General features: G+C 42.4%; 1 protein-coding gene across 1 annotated transcript in view; it reads left to right on the forward strand.

Annotated features, from left to right (window-relative positions):
- LOC105358295 (mucin-17) overlaps positions 1 to 20,036 on the forward strand; it is a 31,963-nt gene that overhangs the window by 6,904 nt on the left and 5,023 nt on the right. Inside the window, exons 2-5 of the mRNA XM_023948996.1 lie at positions 286 to 391; positions 457 to 19,184; positions 19,567 to 19,628; positions 19,740 to 19,888. Of these exons, the coding sequence (XP_023804764.1) occupies positions 349 to 391; positions 457 to 19,184; positions 19,567 to 19,628; positions 19,740 to 19,888 (18,982 nt within the window). The 5' untranslated portion in view covers positions 286 to 348. The remainder of the gene's footprint in view (positions 1 to 285; positions 392 to 456; positions 19,185 to 19,566; positions 19,629 to 19,739; positions 19,889 to 20,036) is intronic.

Genomic DNA, 20,036 nt, shown 5'->3' on the forward strand with positions numbered 1-20,036 from the left:
GATAGACGTATTTTTAGTGCAAAGGTATTTGGAAAAATTAGATTAGTCCTGTGCATTCTTATAAGTAAAAGCAATCGACTATTTTCTTTAAATTAGATGTGCTGGGTGAGTCACAATCACCGCTGGACTTAAAACAAAAATAATTTTAAACTATGCTCTGAGGAACTCTGAACTTAAACTTCCTTAGCTTAGACTTGAGATGCTGCTTTGTCTGGAGTTCTCTAGACTCCCATTTTGGTAGGATTTCAAACGGTTAAACTTAATTCTGATCATCTTTTTTTTCAGGAATAAAAACTTTCAATTTGAGGAGAGATTTCTTAAATTATCCAGTTGAGAGGACAAACTGCAATGGGACTTCAAAAAATGTTTTTGCGCCTCCTCATAATATCAGGTAAGTCAATAATAAGCATTGAATGAAAAACAATTGTTTTAAACTCCCTTTAACTATAATTGCAGGTATTCTAACAACAACCATGACTGATTTATCAAAAAAGTCAGATGCAACATCAATCTCACTCTCAACAAACGCAAGTGAAATCTGCAACTGTTGCTGTGAATGCTGTGTTGATGAACAAACAACAAGCAAGATTCAACAAACTACAACAGGATCAACAATTTGCCAAACGGAAGAAACAACATCCCAAGACAAGACAACAGTGGTAGAGACAACTGCTATAACATTAACTCATGGTTCGACAAAACCAAAATCCCCAACAACATTTTTGCAGACAACATCAAGGACAGGCACACCTACCACAATAATTGATGAGACCAACGTCTCAACTGCTGTAACTACGGCAACAACAGAGGTGAAGCCAACAACCACAGCTTTATCCTCCACAGCAGTTACTAATGCCACAAGTAGTCATGCCAAATCAACAACAACAGCATTTGTACCTACAACAAGTACAGAGGCACCTTCTACAAGAACTCATGAGGCCAGCGATTCAACAACTGAAACTACAGAAAGAACAGAAGTGAAACCAACAACCACAGCTTTATCCTCCACATTAGTTACTGCTACCACACGCAAGAGTGCCACATCAACTACAACAGTATTTGTACCTACAACAAGTAGAGAGGCACCTTCTCAAAGAACTGATGAGACTAGCGTTTCAACTGCTGAAACTACAGCAACAACAGAAGTGCAACCAACAACCACGGCTTCAATATCCACAACAGTTAATACTGCCAAAAGCAGTGGAGCCACACCAACAACAACAGCATTTGTACCTACAACAGAGTTGCCAACACAAACCTCAGCTACTTCCTTCACAACAATTACTACTGCCACGATACATAGTGCAACACCAACGACAACAGCATTTACACTGATAACAAGTAAAGGCACACCTACAACAATAATTGATGAAACCAGCGTCTCAATTACTGTAACTAAGGCAACAATAGAGGTGAAACCAAAAACCACAGCATCAATATCCTCCACAACAGTTACTAATGCCACAAGTAGTCATGCCAATTCAACTACAACAGCATATGTACCTACAACTAGTACAGAGGCACCCTCTACGAGGACTGATGAGACCAGCGTTTCAACTGCTAAAACTACAGCAACAACAGAGGTGCAACCAACAAGCACAGCTTCAATATCCACAGTAGTTACTACTGCCAAAAGCAGTAAAGCCACACCAACAACAACAGCATTTGTACATACAAAAACAGAGTTGCCAACACCAACCTCAGCTACTTCCTTCAGAACAATGACTACTGCAACAGAAATTAGTGCAACACCAACAACAACGGCATTTACACCAACAAGTACAGGCACACCTACCACAAAAATTGATGAGACCAGCAATTCAACTGCTGAAACTACAGCAACAACAGAGGTGCAACCAACAACACAAGCTTTATCCCCTACAACAGTTACTGCTGCCACACACAAGAGTGCCACATCATTTACAACAGTTTTTCTACCTACACCAAGTACAGAGTTACCTTCTAAAAGAACAGATGAGGCCAGCGTCTTAACTGTTGAAACTACAGCAACAACAGAGATGCAACCAACAACCACGGCTTTATCCCCTACAACAGTTACTGCTGCCACACACAAGAGTGCCGCATCATCTACAACAACATTTGTACATACAACAAGTACAGAGTTACCTTCTACAAGAACTGATGAGGCCAGCGTTTCAACTGCTGAAACTACAGCAACAACAGAGGTGCAACCAATAACCACAGCTTCAACATCCACAACAGTTACTACTACCAAAAGGAGTAAAGCCACACCAACAACAGCAGCATTTGTACATACAACAACCGAGTTGCCAACAGAGTACACAACACAAATCTCAGCTACTTCCTTCACAACCATTACTACTGCCACAGAAATTAGTGCGAAACCAACAACAACAGCATTCACACCAACAAGTACAGGCATACCTACCACATTATTTGATGAGACCAGAGATTCAACTGCTGAAACTACAGCAACAACAGAGGTGCAACCAACAACACAAGCTTTATCCCCTACAACAGTTACTGCTGCCACACACAAGAGTGCCACATCATCTACAACAGTTTTTGTACCTACACCAAGTACAGAGTTACCTTCTAAAAGAACAGATGAGGCCAGCATCTTAACTGCTGAAACTACAGCAACAACAGAGATGCAATCAACAACCACGGCTTTATCCCCTACAACAGTTACTGCTGCCACACACAAGAGTGCCACATCATCTACAACAACATTTGTACCTACAACAAGTACAGAGTTACCTTCTATAAGAACTGATGAGGCCAGCGTTTCAACTGCTGAAGCTACAGCAACAACAGAGGTGCAACCAACAACCACAGCTTCAATATCCACGACAGTTACTAATACCAAAAGCAGTAAAGCCACTCCAAGAACAACAGCATTTGTACATATAACAAACGAGTTGCCAACACAAACATCAGCTACTTCCTTCACAACAATTACTACTGCCATAGAAATTAGTGCAAAACCAACAAAAACAGCATTCACACCAACAAGTACAAGCACACTTATACAATTATTTGATGAGACCAGAGATTCAACTGCTGAAACTACAGCAACAACAGAGGTGAAACCAACAACCACAGCTTTATCCCCTACAACAGTTACTGCTGCCACACACAAGAGTGCCACATCATCTACAACAGTGTTTGTACCTACACCAAGTACAGAGTTACCTTCTACAAGAACTGATGAGGCCAGCGTTTCAACTGCTGAAACTACAGCAACAACAGAGGTGCAACCAACAACCACAGCTTCAATATCCACAACAGTTACTACTACCAAAAGCAGTAAAGCCACACCACCAACAACAGCATTTGTACATACAACAACCGAGTTGCCAACACAAACATCAGCTACTTCCTTCACAACAACTACTACTGCCACAGAAATTAGTGCAAAACCAACAACAACAGCATTCACACCAACAAGTACAGGCTCACCTACCAAATTATTTGATGAGACCAGCAATTCAACTGCTGAAACTACAGCAACAACAGAGGTGCAACCAACAACCACAGCTTTATCCCCTACAACAGTTACTGCTGCCACACACAAGAGTGCCACATCATCTACAACAGTGTTTCTACCTACACCAAGTACAGAGTTACCTTCTACAAGAACTGATGAGGCCAGCGTTTCAACTGCTGAAACTACAGCAACAACAGAGGTGCAACCAACAACCACAGCTTTATCCCCTACAACAGTTACTGCTGCCACACACAAGAGTGCCACATCATCTACAACAGTGTTTGTACCTACACCAAGTACAGAGTTACCTTCTACAAGAACTGATGAGGCCAGCGTTTCAACTGCTGAAACTACAGCAACAACAGAGGTGCAACCAACAACCACAGCTTTATCCCCTACAACAGTTACTGCTGCCACACCCAAGAGTGCCACATCATCTACAACAACATTTGTACCTACAACAAGTACAGAGTTACCTTCTACAAAAACTGATGAGGCCAGCGTTTCAACTGCTGAAACTACAGCAACAGACGTGAAACCAACAACCACAGCTTTATCCCCTACAACAATTACTGCTGCCACACACAAAAGCGCCACATCATCTACAACAGTATTTGTACCTACACCAAGTACAGGCACACCTACCACATTATTTGATGAGACCAGAGATTCAACTGCTGAAACTACAGCAACAACAGAGGTGCAACCAACAACCACAGCTTTATCCCCTACAACAGTTACTGCTGCCACACACAAGAGTGCCACATCATCTACAACAGTGTTTGTACCTACACCAAGTACAGAGTTACCTTCTACAAGAACTGATGAGGCCAGCGTTTCAACTGCTGAAACTACAGCAACAACAGAGGTTCAACCAACAACCACAGCTTTATCCCCTACAACAGTTACTGCTGCCACACACAAGAGTGCCACATCATCTACAACAACATTTGTACCTACAACAAGTACAGAGGCACCTTCTACAAGAACTGATGAGGCCAGCGTTTCAACTGTTGAAAATACAGCAACAACAGAGGTGCAACCAACAACCACAGCTTCAATATCCACAACAGTTACCACTACCAAAAGCAGTAAAGCCGCACCAACAACAACAGCATTTGTATATACAACAACAGAGTTTCCAACCGAGTTGCAAACACAAACATCAGCTACTTCCTTCACAACAATTACTACTGCCATAGAAATTAGTGCAAAACCAACAACAGCATTCACACCAACAAGTACAGGCACACCTACCAAATTATTTGATGAGACCAGAGATTCAACTGCTGAAACTATAGCAACAACAGAGGTGCAACCAACAACCACAGCTTTATCCCCTACAACAGTTACTGCTGCCACACACAAGAGTGCCACATCATCTACAACAGTGTTTGTACCTACACCAAGTACAGAGTTACCTTCTACAAGAACTGATGAGGCCAGCGTTTCAACTGCTGAAACTACAGCAACAACAGAGGTGCAACCAACAACCACAGCTTTATCCCCTACAACAGTTACTGCTGCCACACACAAGAGTGCCACATCATCTACATCAACATTTGTACCTACAACAAGTACAGAAGCACCTTCTACAAGAACTGATGAGGCCAGCGCTTCAACTGCTGAAACTACAGCAACAACAGAGGTGCAACCAACAACCACAGCTTCAATATCCACAACAGTTACAACTACCAAAAACAGTAAAGCCACACCACCAACAACAGCATTTGTACATACAACAACCGAGTTGCCAACACAAACCTCAGCTACTTCCTTCACAACAACTACTACTGCCACAGAAATTAGTGCAAAACCAACAACAACAGCATTTACACCAACAAGTACAGGCTCAACTACCAAATTATTTGATGAGACCAGCAATTCAACTGCTGAAACTACAGCAACAACAGAGGTGCAACCAACAACCATAGCTTTATCCCCTACAACAGTTACTGCTGCCACACACAAGAGTGCCACATCATCTACAACAGTGTTTGTACCTACACCAAGTACAGAGTTACCTTCTACAAGAACTGATGAGGCCAGCGTTTCAACTGCTGAAACTACAGCAACAACAGAGGTGCAACCAACAACCACAGCTTTATCCCCTACAACAGTTACTGCTGCCACACACAAGAGTGCCACATCATCTACAACAACATTTGTACCTACAACAAGTACAGAGGCACCTTCTACAAGAACTGATGAGGCCAGCGTTTCAACTGTTGAAACTACAGCAACAACAGAGGTGCAACCAACAACCACAGCTTCAATATCCACAACAGTTACAACTACCAAAAGGAGTAAAGCCGCACCAACAACAACAGCATTTGTATATACAACAACAGAGTTTCCAACCGAGTTGCCAACACAAACCTCAGCTACTTCCTTCACAACAATTACTACTGCCATAGAAATTAGTGCAAAACCAACAACAGCATTTGTACATACAACAACCGAGTTGCCAACACAAACCTCAGCTACTTCCCTCACAACAACTACTACTGCCACAGAAATTAGTGCAAAACCAACAACAGCATTCACACCAACAAGTACAGGCACACCTACCACATTATTTGATGAGACCAGAGATTCAACTGCTGAAACTACAGAAACAACAGAGGTGCAACCAACAACCACAGCTTTATCCCCTACAACAGTTACTGCTGCCACACACAAGAGTGCCACATCATCTACAACAGTGTTTGTACCTACACCAAGTACAGAGTTACCTTCTACAAGATCTGATGAGGCCAGCGTTTCAACTGCTGAAACTACAGCAACAACAGAGGTGCAACCAACAACCACAGTTTTATCCCCTACAACAGTTACTGCTGCCACACACAAGAGTGCCACATCATCTACAACAACATTTGTACCTACAACAAGTACAGAAGCACCTTCTACAAGAACTGATGAGGCCAGCGCTTCAACTGCTGAAACTACAGCAACAACAGAGGGGCAACCAACAACCACAGCTTCAATATCCACAACAGTTACAACTACGAAAAGCAGTAAAGCCACACCACCTACAACAGCATTTGTACATACAACAACCGAGTTGCCAACACAAACCTCAGCTACTTCCTTCACAACAACTACTACTGCCACAGAAATTAGTGCAAAACCAACAACAACAGCATTCACACCAACAAGTACAGGCTCAAATACCAAATTATTTGATGAGACCAGCAATTCAACTGCTGAAACTACAGCAACAACAGAGGTGCAACCAACAACCACAGCTTTATCCCCTACAACAGTTACTGCTGCCACACACAAGAGTGCCACATCATCTACAACAGTGTTTGTACCTACACCAAGTACAGAGTTACCTTCTACAAGAACTGATGAAGCCAGCGTTTCAACTGCGGAAACTACAGCAACAACAGAGGTGCAACCAACAACCACAGCTTTATCCCCTACAACAGTTACTGCTGCCACACACAAGAGTGCCACATCATCTACAACAACATTTGTACCTACAACAAGTACAGAGTTACCTTCTACAAAAACTGATGAGGCCAGCGTTTCAACTGCTGAAAATACAGCAACAGAGGTGCAACCAACAACCACAGCTTTATCCCCTACAACAGTTACTGCTGCCACACACAAGAGCGCCACATCATCTACAACAGTATTTGTACATACACAAAGTACAGAGACACCTTCTACAAGAACTGATGAGGCCAGCGTTTCAACTGCTGAAACTACAGCAACAACAGAGGTGCAACCAACAACCACAGCTTTATCCCCTACAACAGTTACTGCTGCCACACACAAGAGTGCCACATCATCTACAACAGTGTTTGTACCTACACCAAGTACAGAGTTACCTTCTACAAGAACTGATGAGGCCAGCGTTTCAACTGCTGAAACTACAGCAACAACAGAGGTGCAGCCAACAACCACAGCTTTATCCCCTACAACAGTTACTGCTGCCACACACAAGAGTGCCACATCATCTACAACAACATTTGTACCTACAACAAGTACAGAAGCACCTTCTACAAGAACTGATGAGGCCAGCGTTTCAACTGCTGAAACTACAGCAACAACAGAGGTGCAACCAACAACCACAGCTTCAATATCCACAACAGTTACAACTACCAAAAGCAGTAAAGCCACACCAACAACAACAGCATTTGTACATACAACAACAGAGTTTCCAACCGAGTTGCCAACACAAACCTCAGCTACTTCCTTCACAACAATTACTACTGCCATAGAATTTAGTGCAAAACCAACAACAGCATTCACACCAAAAAGTACAGGCACACCTACCACATTATTTGATGAGACCAGAGATTCAACTGCTGAAACTACAGCAACAACAGAGGTGCAACCAACAACCACAGCTTTATCCCCTACAACAGTTACTGCTGCCACACACAAGAGTGCCACATCATCTACAACAGTGTTTGTACCTACACCAAGTACAGAGTTACCTTCTACAAGAACTGATGAGGCCAGCGTTTCAACTGCTGAAACTACAGCAACAACAGAGGTGCAACCAACAACCACAGCTTTATCCCCTACAACAGTTACTGCTGCGACATACAAGAGTGCCACATCATCTACAACAACATTTGTACCTACACCAAGTACAGAGTTACCTTCTACAAAAACTGATGAGGCCAGCGTTTCAACTGCTGAAACTACAGCAACAACAGAGGTGCAACCAACAACCACAGCTTTATCCCCTACAACAGTTATTGCTGCCACACACAAGAGTGCCACATCATCTACAACAACATTTGTACCTACAACAAGTACAGAGTTACCTTCTACAAAAAATGATGAGGCCAGCGTTTCAACTGCTGAAACTACAGCAACAACAGAGGTGCAACCAACAACCACAGCTTTATCCCCTACAACAGTTACTGCTGCCACACACAAGAGTGCCACATCATCTACAACAGTGTTTGTACCTACACCAAGTACAGAGTTACCTTCTATAAGAACTGATGAGGCCAGCGTTTCAACTGCTGAAACTACAGCAACAACAGAGGTGCAACCAACAACCACAGCTTTATCCCCTACAACAGTTACTGCTGCGACATACAAGAGTGCCACATCATCTACAACAACATTTGTACCTACACCAAGTACAGAGTTACCTTCTACAAAAACTGATGAGGCCAGCGTTTCAACTGCTGAAACTACAGCAACAACAGAGGTGCAACCAACAACCACAGCTTTATCCCCTACAACAGTTACTGCTGCCACACACAAGAGTGCCACATCATCTACAACAGTGTTTGTACCTACACCAAGTACAGAGTTACATTCTACAAGAACTGATGAGGCCAGCGTTTCAACTGCTGAAACTACAGCAACAACAGAGGTGCAACCAACAACCACAGCTTTATCCCCTACAACAGTTATTGCTGCCACACACAAGAGTGCCACATCATCTACAACAACATTTGTACCTACAACAAGTACAGAGTTACCTTCTACAAAAACTGATGAGGCCAGCGTTTCAACAGCTGAAACTACAGCAACAGAGGTGCAACCAACAACCACAGCTTTATCCCCTACAACAGTTACTGCTGCCACACACAAGAGCGCCACATCATCTACAACAGTATATGTGCATACACCAAGTACAGAGACACCTTCTACAAGAACTGATGAGGCCAGCGTTTCAACTGCTGAAACTACAGCAACAACAGAGGTGCAACCAACAACCACACTTTTATCCCCTACAACAGTTACTGCTGCCACACACAAGAGTGCCACATCATCTACAACAGTGTTTGTACCTACACCAAGTACAGAGTTACCTTCTATAAGAACTGATGAGGCCAGCGTTTCAACTGCTGAAACTACAGCAACAACAGAGGTGCAACCAACAACCACAGCTTTATCCCCTACAACAGTTACTGCTGCGACATACAAGAGTGCCACATCATCTACAACAACATTTGTACCTACAACAAGTACAGAGTTACCTTCTACAAAAACTGATGAGGCCAGTGTTTCAACTGCTGAAACTACAGCAACAACAGAGGTGCAACCAACAACCACAGCTTTATCCCCTACAACAGTTACTGCTGCCACACACAAGAGTGCCACATCATCTACAACAACATTTGTACCTACAACAAGTACAGAGTTACCTTCTACAAAAACTGATGAGGCCAGCGTTTCAACTGCTGAAACTACAGCAACAGAGGTGCAACCAACAACCACAGCTTTATCCCCTACAACAGTTACTGCTGCCACACACAAGAGCGCCACATCATCTACAACAGTATATGTACATACACCAAGTACAGAGACACCTTCTACAAGAACTGATGAGGCCAGCGTTTCAACTGCTGAAACTACAGCAACAACAGAGGTGCAACCAACAACCACAGCTTTATCCCCTACAACAGTTACTGCTGCCACACACAAGAGTGCCACATCATCTACAACAGTGTTTGTACCTACACCAAGTACAGAGTTACCTTCTATAAGAACTGATGAGGCCAGCGTTTCAACTGCTGAAACTACAGCAACAACAGAGGTGCAACCAACAACCACAGCTTTATCCCCTACAACAGTTACTGCTGCGACATACAAGAGTGCCACATCATCTACAACAGTGTTTGTACCTACACCAAGTACAGAGTTACCTTCTATAAGAACTGATGAGGCCAGCGTTTCAACTGCTGAAACTACAGCAACAACAGAGGTGCAACCAACAACCACAGCTTTATCCCCTACAACAGTTACTGCTGCGACATACAAGAGTGCCACATCATCTACAACAACATTTGTACCTACAACAAGTACAGAGTTACCTTCTACAAAAACTGATGAGGCCAGTGTTTCAACTGCTGAAACTACAGCAACAACAGAGGTGCAACCAACAACCACAGCTTTATCCCCTACAACAGTTACTGCTGCCACACACAAGAGTGCCACATCATCTACAACAACATTTGTACCTACAACAAGTACAGAGTTACCTTCTACAAAAACTGATGAGGCCAGCGTTTCAACTGCTGAAACTACAGCAACAGAGGTGCAACCAACAACCACAGCTTTATCCCCTACAACAGTTACTGCTGCCACACACAAGAGCGCCACATCATCTACAACAGTATATGAACATACACCAAGTACAGAGACACCTTCTACAAGAACTGATGAGGCCAGCGTTTCAACTGCTGAAACTACAGCAACAACAGAGGTGCAACCAACAACCACAGCTTTATCCCCTACAACAGTTACTGCTGCCACACACAAGAGTGCCACATCATCTACAACAGTGTTTGTACCTACACCAAGTACAGAGTTACCTTCTATAAGAACTGATGAGGCCAGCGTTTCAACTGCTGAAACTACAGCAACAACAGAGGTGCAACCAACAACCACAGCTTTATCCCCTACAACAGTTACTGCTGCCACACACAAGAGTGCCACATCATCTACAACAACATTTGTACCTACAACAAGTACAGAAGCACCTTCTACAAGAGCTGATGAGGCCAGCGTTTCAACTGCTGAAACTACAGCAACAACAGAGGTGCAACCAACAACCACAGCTTCAATATCCACAACAGTTACAAATACCAAAAGCAGTGAAGCCACACCAACAACAACAGCATTTGTGCATACAACAACCGAGTTGCCAACAGAGTTGCCAACACAAACCTCAGCTACTTCCTTCACAACAATTACTACTGCCATAGAAATTAGTGCAAAACCAACAACAGCATTCACACCAACGAGTACAGGCACACCTACCACATTATTTGATGAGACCAGCGATTCAACTGCTGAAACTACAGCAACAACAGAGGTGCAACCAACAACCACAGCTTTATCCCCTACAACAGTTACTGCTGCCACACACAAGAGTGCCACATCATCTACAACAGTGTTTGTACATACACCAAGTACAGAGACACCTTCTACAAAAACTGATGAGGCCAGCGTTTCAACTGCTGAAACTACAGCAACAGAGGTGCAACCAACAACCACAGCTTTATCCCCTACAACAGTTACAGCTGCCACACACAAGAGCGCCACATCATCTACAACAGTATTTGTACATACACCAAGTACAGAGACACCTTCTACAAGAACTGATGAGGCCAGCGTTTCAACTGCGGAAACTACAGCAACAACAGAGGTGCAACCAACAACCACAGCTTTATCCCCTACAACAGTTACTGCTGCCACACACAAGAGTGCCACATCATCTACAACAGTGTTTGTACCTACACCAAGTACAGAGTTACCTTCTACAAGAACTGATGAGGCCAGCGTTTCAACTGCTGAAACTACAGCAACAACAGAGGTTCAACCAACAACCACAGCTTTATCCCCTACAACAGTTACTGCTGCCACACACAAGAGTGCCACATCATCTACAACAACAATTGTACCTACAACAAGTACAGAAGCACCTTCTACAAGAACTGATGAGGCCAGCGTTTCAACTGCTGAAACTACAGCAACAACAGAGGTGCAACCAACAACCACAGTTTCAATATCCACAACAGTTACAACTACCAAAAGCAGTAAAGCCACACCAACAACAACATCATTTGTACATACAACAACAGAGTTTCCAACCGAGTTGCCAACACAAACCTCAGCTACTTCCTTCACAACAATTACTACTGCCATAGAAATTAGTGCAAAACCAACAACAGCATTCACACCAAAAAGTACAGGCACACCTACCACATTATTTGATGAGACCAGAGATTCAACTGCTGAAACTACAGCAACAACAGAGGTGCAACCAACAACCACAGCTTTATCCCCTACAACAGTTACTGCTGCCACACACAAGAGTGCCACATCATCTACAACAGTGTTTGTACCTACACCAAGTACAGAGTTACCGTCTACAAGAACTGATGAGGCCAGCGTTTCAACTGCTGAAACTACAGCAACAACAGAGGTGCAACCAACAACCACAGCTTTATCCCCTACAACAGTTACTGCTGCGACATACAAGAGTGCCACATCATCTACAACAACATTTGTACCTACAACAAGTACAGAGTTTCCTTCTACAAAAACTGATGAGGCCAGCGTTTCAACTGCTGAAACTACAGCAACAACAGAGGTGCAACCAACAACCACAGCTTTATCCCCTACAACAGTTACTGCTGCCACACACAAGAGTGCCACATCATCTACAACAGTGTTTGTACCTACACCAAGTACAGAGTTACATTCTACAAGAACTGATGAGGCCAGCGTTTCAACTGCTGAAACTACAGCAACAACAGAGGTGCAACCAACAACCACAGCTTTATCCCCTACAACAGTTACTGCTGCCACACACAAGAGTGCCACATCATCTACAACAACATTTGTACCTACAACAAGTACAGAAACACTTTCTACAAGAGCTGATGAGGCCAGCGTTTCAACTGCTGCAACTACAGCAACAACAGAGGTGCAACCAACAACCACAGCTTCAATATCCACAACAGTTACAACTACCAAAAGCAGTGAAGCCACACCAACAACAACAGCATTTGTGCGTACAACAACCGAGTTGCCAACAGAGTTGCCAACACAAACCTCAGCTACTTCCTTCACAACAATTACTACTGCCACAGAAATTAGTTTAAAACCAACAACAACAGCATTCACACGAACAAGTACAGGCATACCTACCACATTATTTGATGAGACCAGAGATTCAATTGCTGAAACTACAGCAACAACAGAGGTGCAACCAACAACCACAGCTTTATCCCCTACAACAGTTACTGCTGCCACACACAAGAGTGCCACATCATCTACAACAGTATTTGTAACTACACCAAGTACAGAGTTACCTTCTACAAAAACTGATGAGGCCAGCGTTTCAACTGCTGAAACTACAGCAACAACAGAGGTGCAACCAACAACCACAGCTTTATCCCCTACAACAGTTACTGCTGCCACACACAAGAGTGCCACATCATCTACAACAGTGTTTGTACCTACACCAAGTACAGAGTTACCGTCTACAAGAACTGATGAGGCCAGCGTTTCAACTGCTGAAACTACAGCAACAACAGAGGTGCAACCAACAACCACAGCTTTATCCCCTACAACAGTTACTGCTGCGACATACAAGAGTGCCACATCATCTACAACAACATTTGTACCTACAACAAGTACAGAGTTACCTTCTACAAAAACTGATGAGGCCAGCGTTTCAACTGCTGAAACTACAGCAACAACAGAGGTGCAACCAACAACCACAGCTTTATCCCCTACAACAGTTACTGCTGCCACACACAAGAGTGCCACATCATCTACAACAGTGTTTGTACCTACACCAAGTACAGAGTTACATTCTACAAGAACTGATGAGGCCAGCGTTTCAACTGCTGAAACTACAGCAACAACAGAGGTGCAACCAACAACCACAGCTTTATCCCCTACAACAGTTACTGCTGCCACACACAAGAGTGCCACATCATCTACAACAACATTTGTACCTACAACAAGTACAGAAACACTTTCTACAAGAGCTGATGAGGCCAGCGTTTCAACTGCTGCAACTACAGCAACAACAGAGGTGCAACCAACAACCACAGCTTCAATATCCACAACAGTTACAACTACCAAAAGCAGTGAAGCCACACCAACAACAACAGCATTTGTGCGTACAACAACCGAGTTGCCAACAGAGTTGCCAACACAAACCTCAGCTACTTCCTTCACAACAATTACTACTGCCACAGAAATTAGTTTAAAACCAACAACAACAGCATTCACACGAACAAGTACAGGCATACCTACCACATTATTTGATGAGACCAGAGATTCAATTGCTGAAACTACAGCAACAACAGAGGTGCAACCAACAACCACAGCTTTATCCCCTACAACAGTTACTGCTGCCACACACAAGAGTGCCACATCATCTACAACAGTATTTGTAACTACACCAAGTACAGAGTTACATTCTACAAAAACTGATGAGGCCAGCGTTTCAACTGCTGAAACTACAGCAACAACAGAAGTGCAACCAACAACCACAGCTTTATCTCCTACAACAGTTACTGCTGCCACACACAAGAGTACCACATCATCTACAACAGTATTTGTAACTAAACCAAGTGCAGAGTTACCTTCTACAAAAACTGATGAGGCCAGCGTTTCAACTGCTGAAACTACAGCAACAACAGAGGTGCAACCAACAACCACAGCTTTATCCCCTACAACAGTTACTGCTGCCACACACAAGAGTGCCACATCATCTACAACATCATTTGTACCTAAAACAAGTACAGAGGCACCTTCTACAAGAACTGATGAGGCCAGCGTTTCAACTGCTGAAAGTACAGCAACAACAGAGGTGCAACCAACAACCACAACTTCAATATCCACAACAGTTACAATGACCAAAAGCAGTAAAGCCACACCAACAACAACAGCATTTGTACATACAACAACCGAGTTGCCAACAGAGTTGCCAACACAAACCTCAGCTACTTCCTTCACAACAATTACTACTGCCATAGAATTTATTGCAAAACCAACAACAACAGCATTCACACCAAAAAGTACAGGCATACCTAACACATTATTTGATGAGACCAGAGATTCAACTGCTGAAAATACAGCAACAACAGAGGTGCAACCAACAACACAAGCTTTATCCCCTACAACAGTTACTGCTGCCACACACAAGAGTGCCACATCATCTACAACAACATTTGTACCTACAAGTACAGAGGCACCTTCTACAAGAACTGATGAGGCCAGCGTTTCAACTGCTGAAACTACAGCAACAACAGAGGTGCAACCAACAACCACAGCTTCAATATCCACAACAGTTACAATGACCAAAAGCAGTAAAGCCACACCAACAACAACAGCATTTGTACATACAACAACCGAGTTGCCAACCGAGTTGCCAACACAAACGTCAGCTACTTCCTTCACAACAATTACTACTGCCTCAGAAATTAGTGCAAAACCAACAACAGCAGCACTCACACCAACAAGTACAGGCACACCTACCACATTATTTGATGAGACCAGCGATTCAACTGCTGAAACTACAGCAACAACAGAGGTACAACCAACAACACAAGCTTTATCCCCTACAACAGTTACTGCTGCCACACACAAGAGTGCCACATCATCTACAACAGTATTTGTAACTACACCAAGTACAGAGTTACCTTCTACAAAAACTGATGAGGCCAGCGTTTCAACTGCTGAAACTACAGCAACAGAGGTGCAACTAACAACCACAGCTTTATCCCCTACAACAGTTACTGCTGCCACACACAAGAGCGCCACATCATCTACAACAGTATTTGTACCTACACCAAGTACAGAGACACCTTCTACAAGAACTGATGAGGCCAGCGTTTCAACTGCTGAAACTACGGCAAAAACAGAGGTGCAACCAACAACCACAGCTTCAATATCCACAACAGTTACAACTACCGAAAACAGTAAAGCCACACCAACAACAACAGCATGGGTACATACAACAACTGAGTTGCCAACAAAGTTGCCAACACAAACCTCAGCTACTTCCTTCACAACAATTACTACTGCCACAGAAATTAGTGCAAAACCAACAACAAAAGCATTTACACCAACAGGTACAGGCACACCTACCACAATAATTGATAAGACCAGCGTCTCAACTGCTGAAACTACAGCAACAACAGAGGTGCAACCAACAACCACAGCTTTATCCCCTACAACAGTTACTGCTGCCACACACAAGAGTGCCACATCATCTACAACAACATTTGTAACTAAACCAAGTGCAGAGTTACCTTCTACAAAAACTGATGAGGCCAGCGTTTCAACTGCTGAAACTACAGCGACAACAGCGGTGCAACAAACAACCACAGCTTCAATATCCACAACAGATACTACTGCCAAAAGCAGTAGAGCCACACTACCAACACCAGCATTTGAACCTACTACTAAAACAGATGCACCTACCACAAGAGTTAATGTAAGCGTTTTTTCAACTCCTGTAACTACAGCAACAACAGAGGTTCAACCAACAACCTCAACTTCTTCCCCTATAACAGTTACTGCAACCACACCAGCTACTACAACATCATTTGTACCTATGATAAGTACAGAGGCACTTTCCACTAGAATTGATGTAAGCACTGTTACAACACCTGTCACTACAGCAACAACAGAGGTTCAACCAACAACCTCAACTTCTTCCCCTATAACAGTTACTGCAACCACACCAACTACTACAACAGCATTTTTACCCATAACAAGTACAGAGGCACCTTCCACTAGAATTGATGTAAGCACTGTTACAACACATGTAACTACAGCAACAACAGTGGTACAACCAATAACCACAGTTTCTTCCTCCACAACACGTTTTACCACCGCAAGCAGTAGTGTCACTCCATTAACAACAGCATTTGTCCCGCATACAAGTTCAGATGCACTTACCACAAACATTGAGTTAAGCACCGTTTCAATGGCTTTAACTACAGTAAGAACAAAGGTGCAACCAACAACCTCAATGTTTTCCCCTACAACAGTTACTAGTACCACAAACAATAGCGCAACACCAACAAAAACAGCATTTACACTTAGAACAAGTGGAGAGGCATCCACCACAAGCAGTGATTTAAGCCCTGTTTCAACTGATGTAACTGATGTAACTACAGCAGCAACAGAAGTGCCAACATCAACTTTAGCTACTTTCTTTACAACAGTTACTAGTACCACTAGCAGTAGTGCCACACCAATAACAGCATTTTCACCTACTACAAGTACTGGCACACCTACTGCAAGAGGTAATGTAAGCACTTTTTCGACTGCTGCAACAACAGCAACAACAGAGGTGCCAACACTACCCTTAACTTCCTCCCCCACAGCAGTTACTACTATCACAAGCAGCAGTGCCACACCAAATACAGCAGCATTTCTACCTACAACAAGTACAGGCACACCTACCGCAAGAGTTGATTTAAGCACTTTTTCAACTGGTATAACTACTGCAACATCAAAATTGCAAACGCCCACCATTTCATCCCCCATAACAATTAGTACTGTGTTTAGCAGTATAAATTCCCCGACAACAATTTTAGCTAAAATATCAACATTCAATTCTGAAGCCACAAAAATACCTACTTTCACTAATAATAAATGCTGTGAATGTTGTTTGAAATTTCAAAAAACAATCACAGACACACCCTCAACGGTATGTTCAACATTGTCTAACACTTTTGGAACTTCAGACAGAATAAAAAGCACAAATCTTCCATCAACAACCGACTCTTTTTCATTGGGAACCACAACTGGACCAACAACCACAGCTGTACCGATAACATCATCTACCAGAACAAAAGAAGCTTTAGTTGTAACAAGATTTCCTTATACTAGCTTAGGCGCATTCTCAACAGAAACCTTAATGATACCACTTACACATAGAACTGCTCCTACCATCACAGCTCTCCCAGATAGTATTACAAGTGGAAAAACAGCAGTTACAATAACAAATATCAATGCTGCAAAAACCGCCACAACATTTAAGGAAATTACTACAACCACCACCATGACTACAACTAAGCTAACAACTACATCTACCACCATGAAGCTAAAAACTACAATGGAACAAGTGACTAACACCACGTTAACTACAACAAATGGGGAAAAAACAAATGCCACCATGGCCTCAACTACGCTAACGAGTCCAACCACCACTAACAAGACAAAGCCAACAGCTACAACTGCTGAAACCAAGGCATCGACCACAGGAACTACTACAGACAGCATAAATAGGCCACAATCTACAACCACCACACCTACCACAACTATTACAGATAGGATAACAAATACAAAAATTATATCAACCAGAATGTCCACAACCAAGACAATTATGACTACCATAACTGAGCCAACAACCACAACCATCACCACAGCTAAGCCAGCAACTACAACAACTGTAGCATCTACCATTGCCAACTTTACAGCATCTGTGGCCACAATCAATTCAACAGTCACAATCACATCCTCCCCTGTAGCAGTAGCACCGACAATTGTACCATCTCTGAAACCATCAACAATAGCTGTAAAAACTACAGCTGGAGTTGGATCCACCCCAACATTTAAAGCCACAAGCACTATCTCGATTCAACCAATAACCACTGTAACTGAGCAAAAAGCTACAACTGCCTCAACGAAGCCACCAGCTATCACATCTACTATAGATAAGCCAACACATACAACTACTATAGCTACTAGAGCTTCCACAGCCAAGCCAACAACTGTAATAACCCCCGCAGATACCACAACTAAGCCAACAAACACAACTGAGTCAAAACCTACAATTGCTACAACTAAGCTATTAACTACTACTATCACTAGAGAGATCACAATTAGCCCAAAGTCTACCACCATCCAATCTACTACAACTGAGAAAAAAGCTACAACTGACTCAGCCAAGCCACCAGCTACCACAAATAGTAAAGTTAGTACAATTCAGCCAATATTTACAACAACAACATCTACCATAGACAAGCCAACAAATAAAACTACTATAGCTAGTAGAGCTACCACAGTTAAGCCAACAACTGCAAACCCCCCTGCAACTACCATACCAGTTACTACAACTACAACTACTGAGATAATAACAACAAGACAAATGAGGTTTAGATCACCTGGAGAGACATTCACTACTGATTTGCTGGATTCGTCTTCTGCTGGATTTAAAAATCGAGCCTCTTTGTTGAAGTTTACAGTAAGTGGAATTCTTTGACTTTAATATTAGCTAAACACATGCATTGTAGTTGTCCATAAAGAAAATGTTATGCATCCTTAATAAAACTTAAGTTGTAGAAAAATGTCTGAAAGTTTTTTAACCATAAAAAAGAAAATCTGGAATATCCCTCTACTGTAAAATAACCCCCCCCCCCCCGAACTACTTAAAAAAGGAACATAAAAAACTAAGCAATATAATGGTGTATATTTTTTCAAATATTTTACTAAATTTTAAACTTTTGACAAGTTAGGTAATACAGAACAGAAGAAATATTTTATCCTCCATATTAAAATGATGTATTTTAAGTTTTTAGACATTCAACTTAAGCATACAATGAGATATATTTTTTATATTTCTGTAGCTTGAGCCATACTACAAACAAGGATTTTCTTCATTCCGCTATTTGACAGTGATTGCCTTCAGGTAACCATTTATGAAGTTTTGAGTTTATTCTGTTCATTTTTTTAAATGGATTTATTTTCACAAATGTTTGTATTTATGCTAATGTTGTCCAATGTTTTGTTACTTTTGCAGCAATGGATCCATCTTCAACACCATGAACCTTGGTTTTGCATCAACATCTGTTCCTAGTAGCTCTCAGATTGCTAATGTTTTGATTAATGCAGCATCAAACATTTCAGCTTTTAATATTGATGTCAACTCTATAACTGTGGATGGCACACGTAAGAACTTTCAAATCAAGAAATTACTTTTCATGTTGTTCAAATTTTCTTTAAAAAATGCACATCACAAAATAAATCTTGAAAACAGATTTTTAAATAAAAAACATTATAATCTGTCAGAGCAGTTCCTAACACCTAATGAATGCAA

The sequence above is a fragment of the Oryzias latipes genome, chromosome 18 (genome assembly GCF_002234675.1).
Source record: "Oryzias latipes chromosome 18, ASM223467v1".
Taxonomy (NCBI): Eukaryota; Metazoa; Chordata; class Actinopteri; order Beloniformes; family Adrianichthyidae; genus Oryzias; species Oryzias latipes.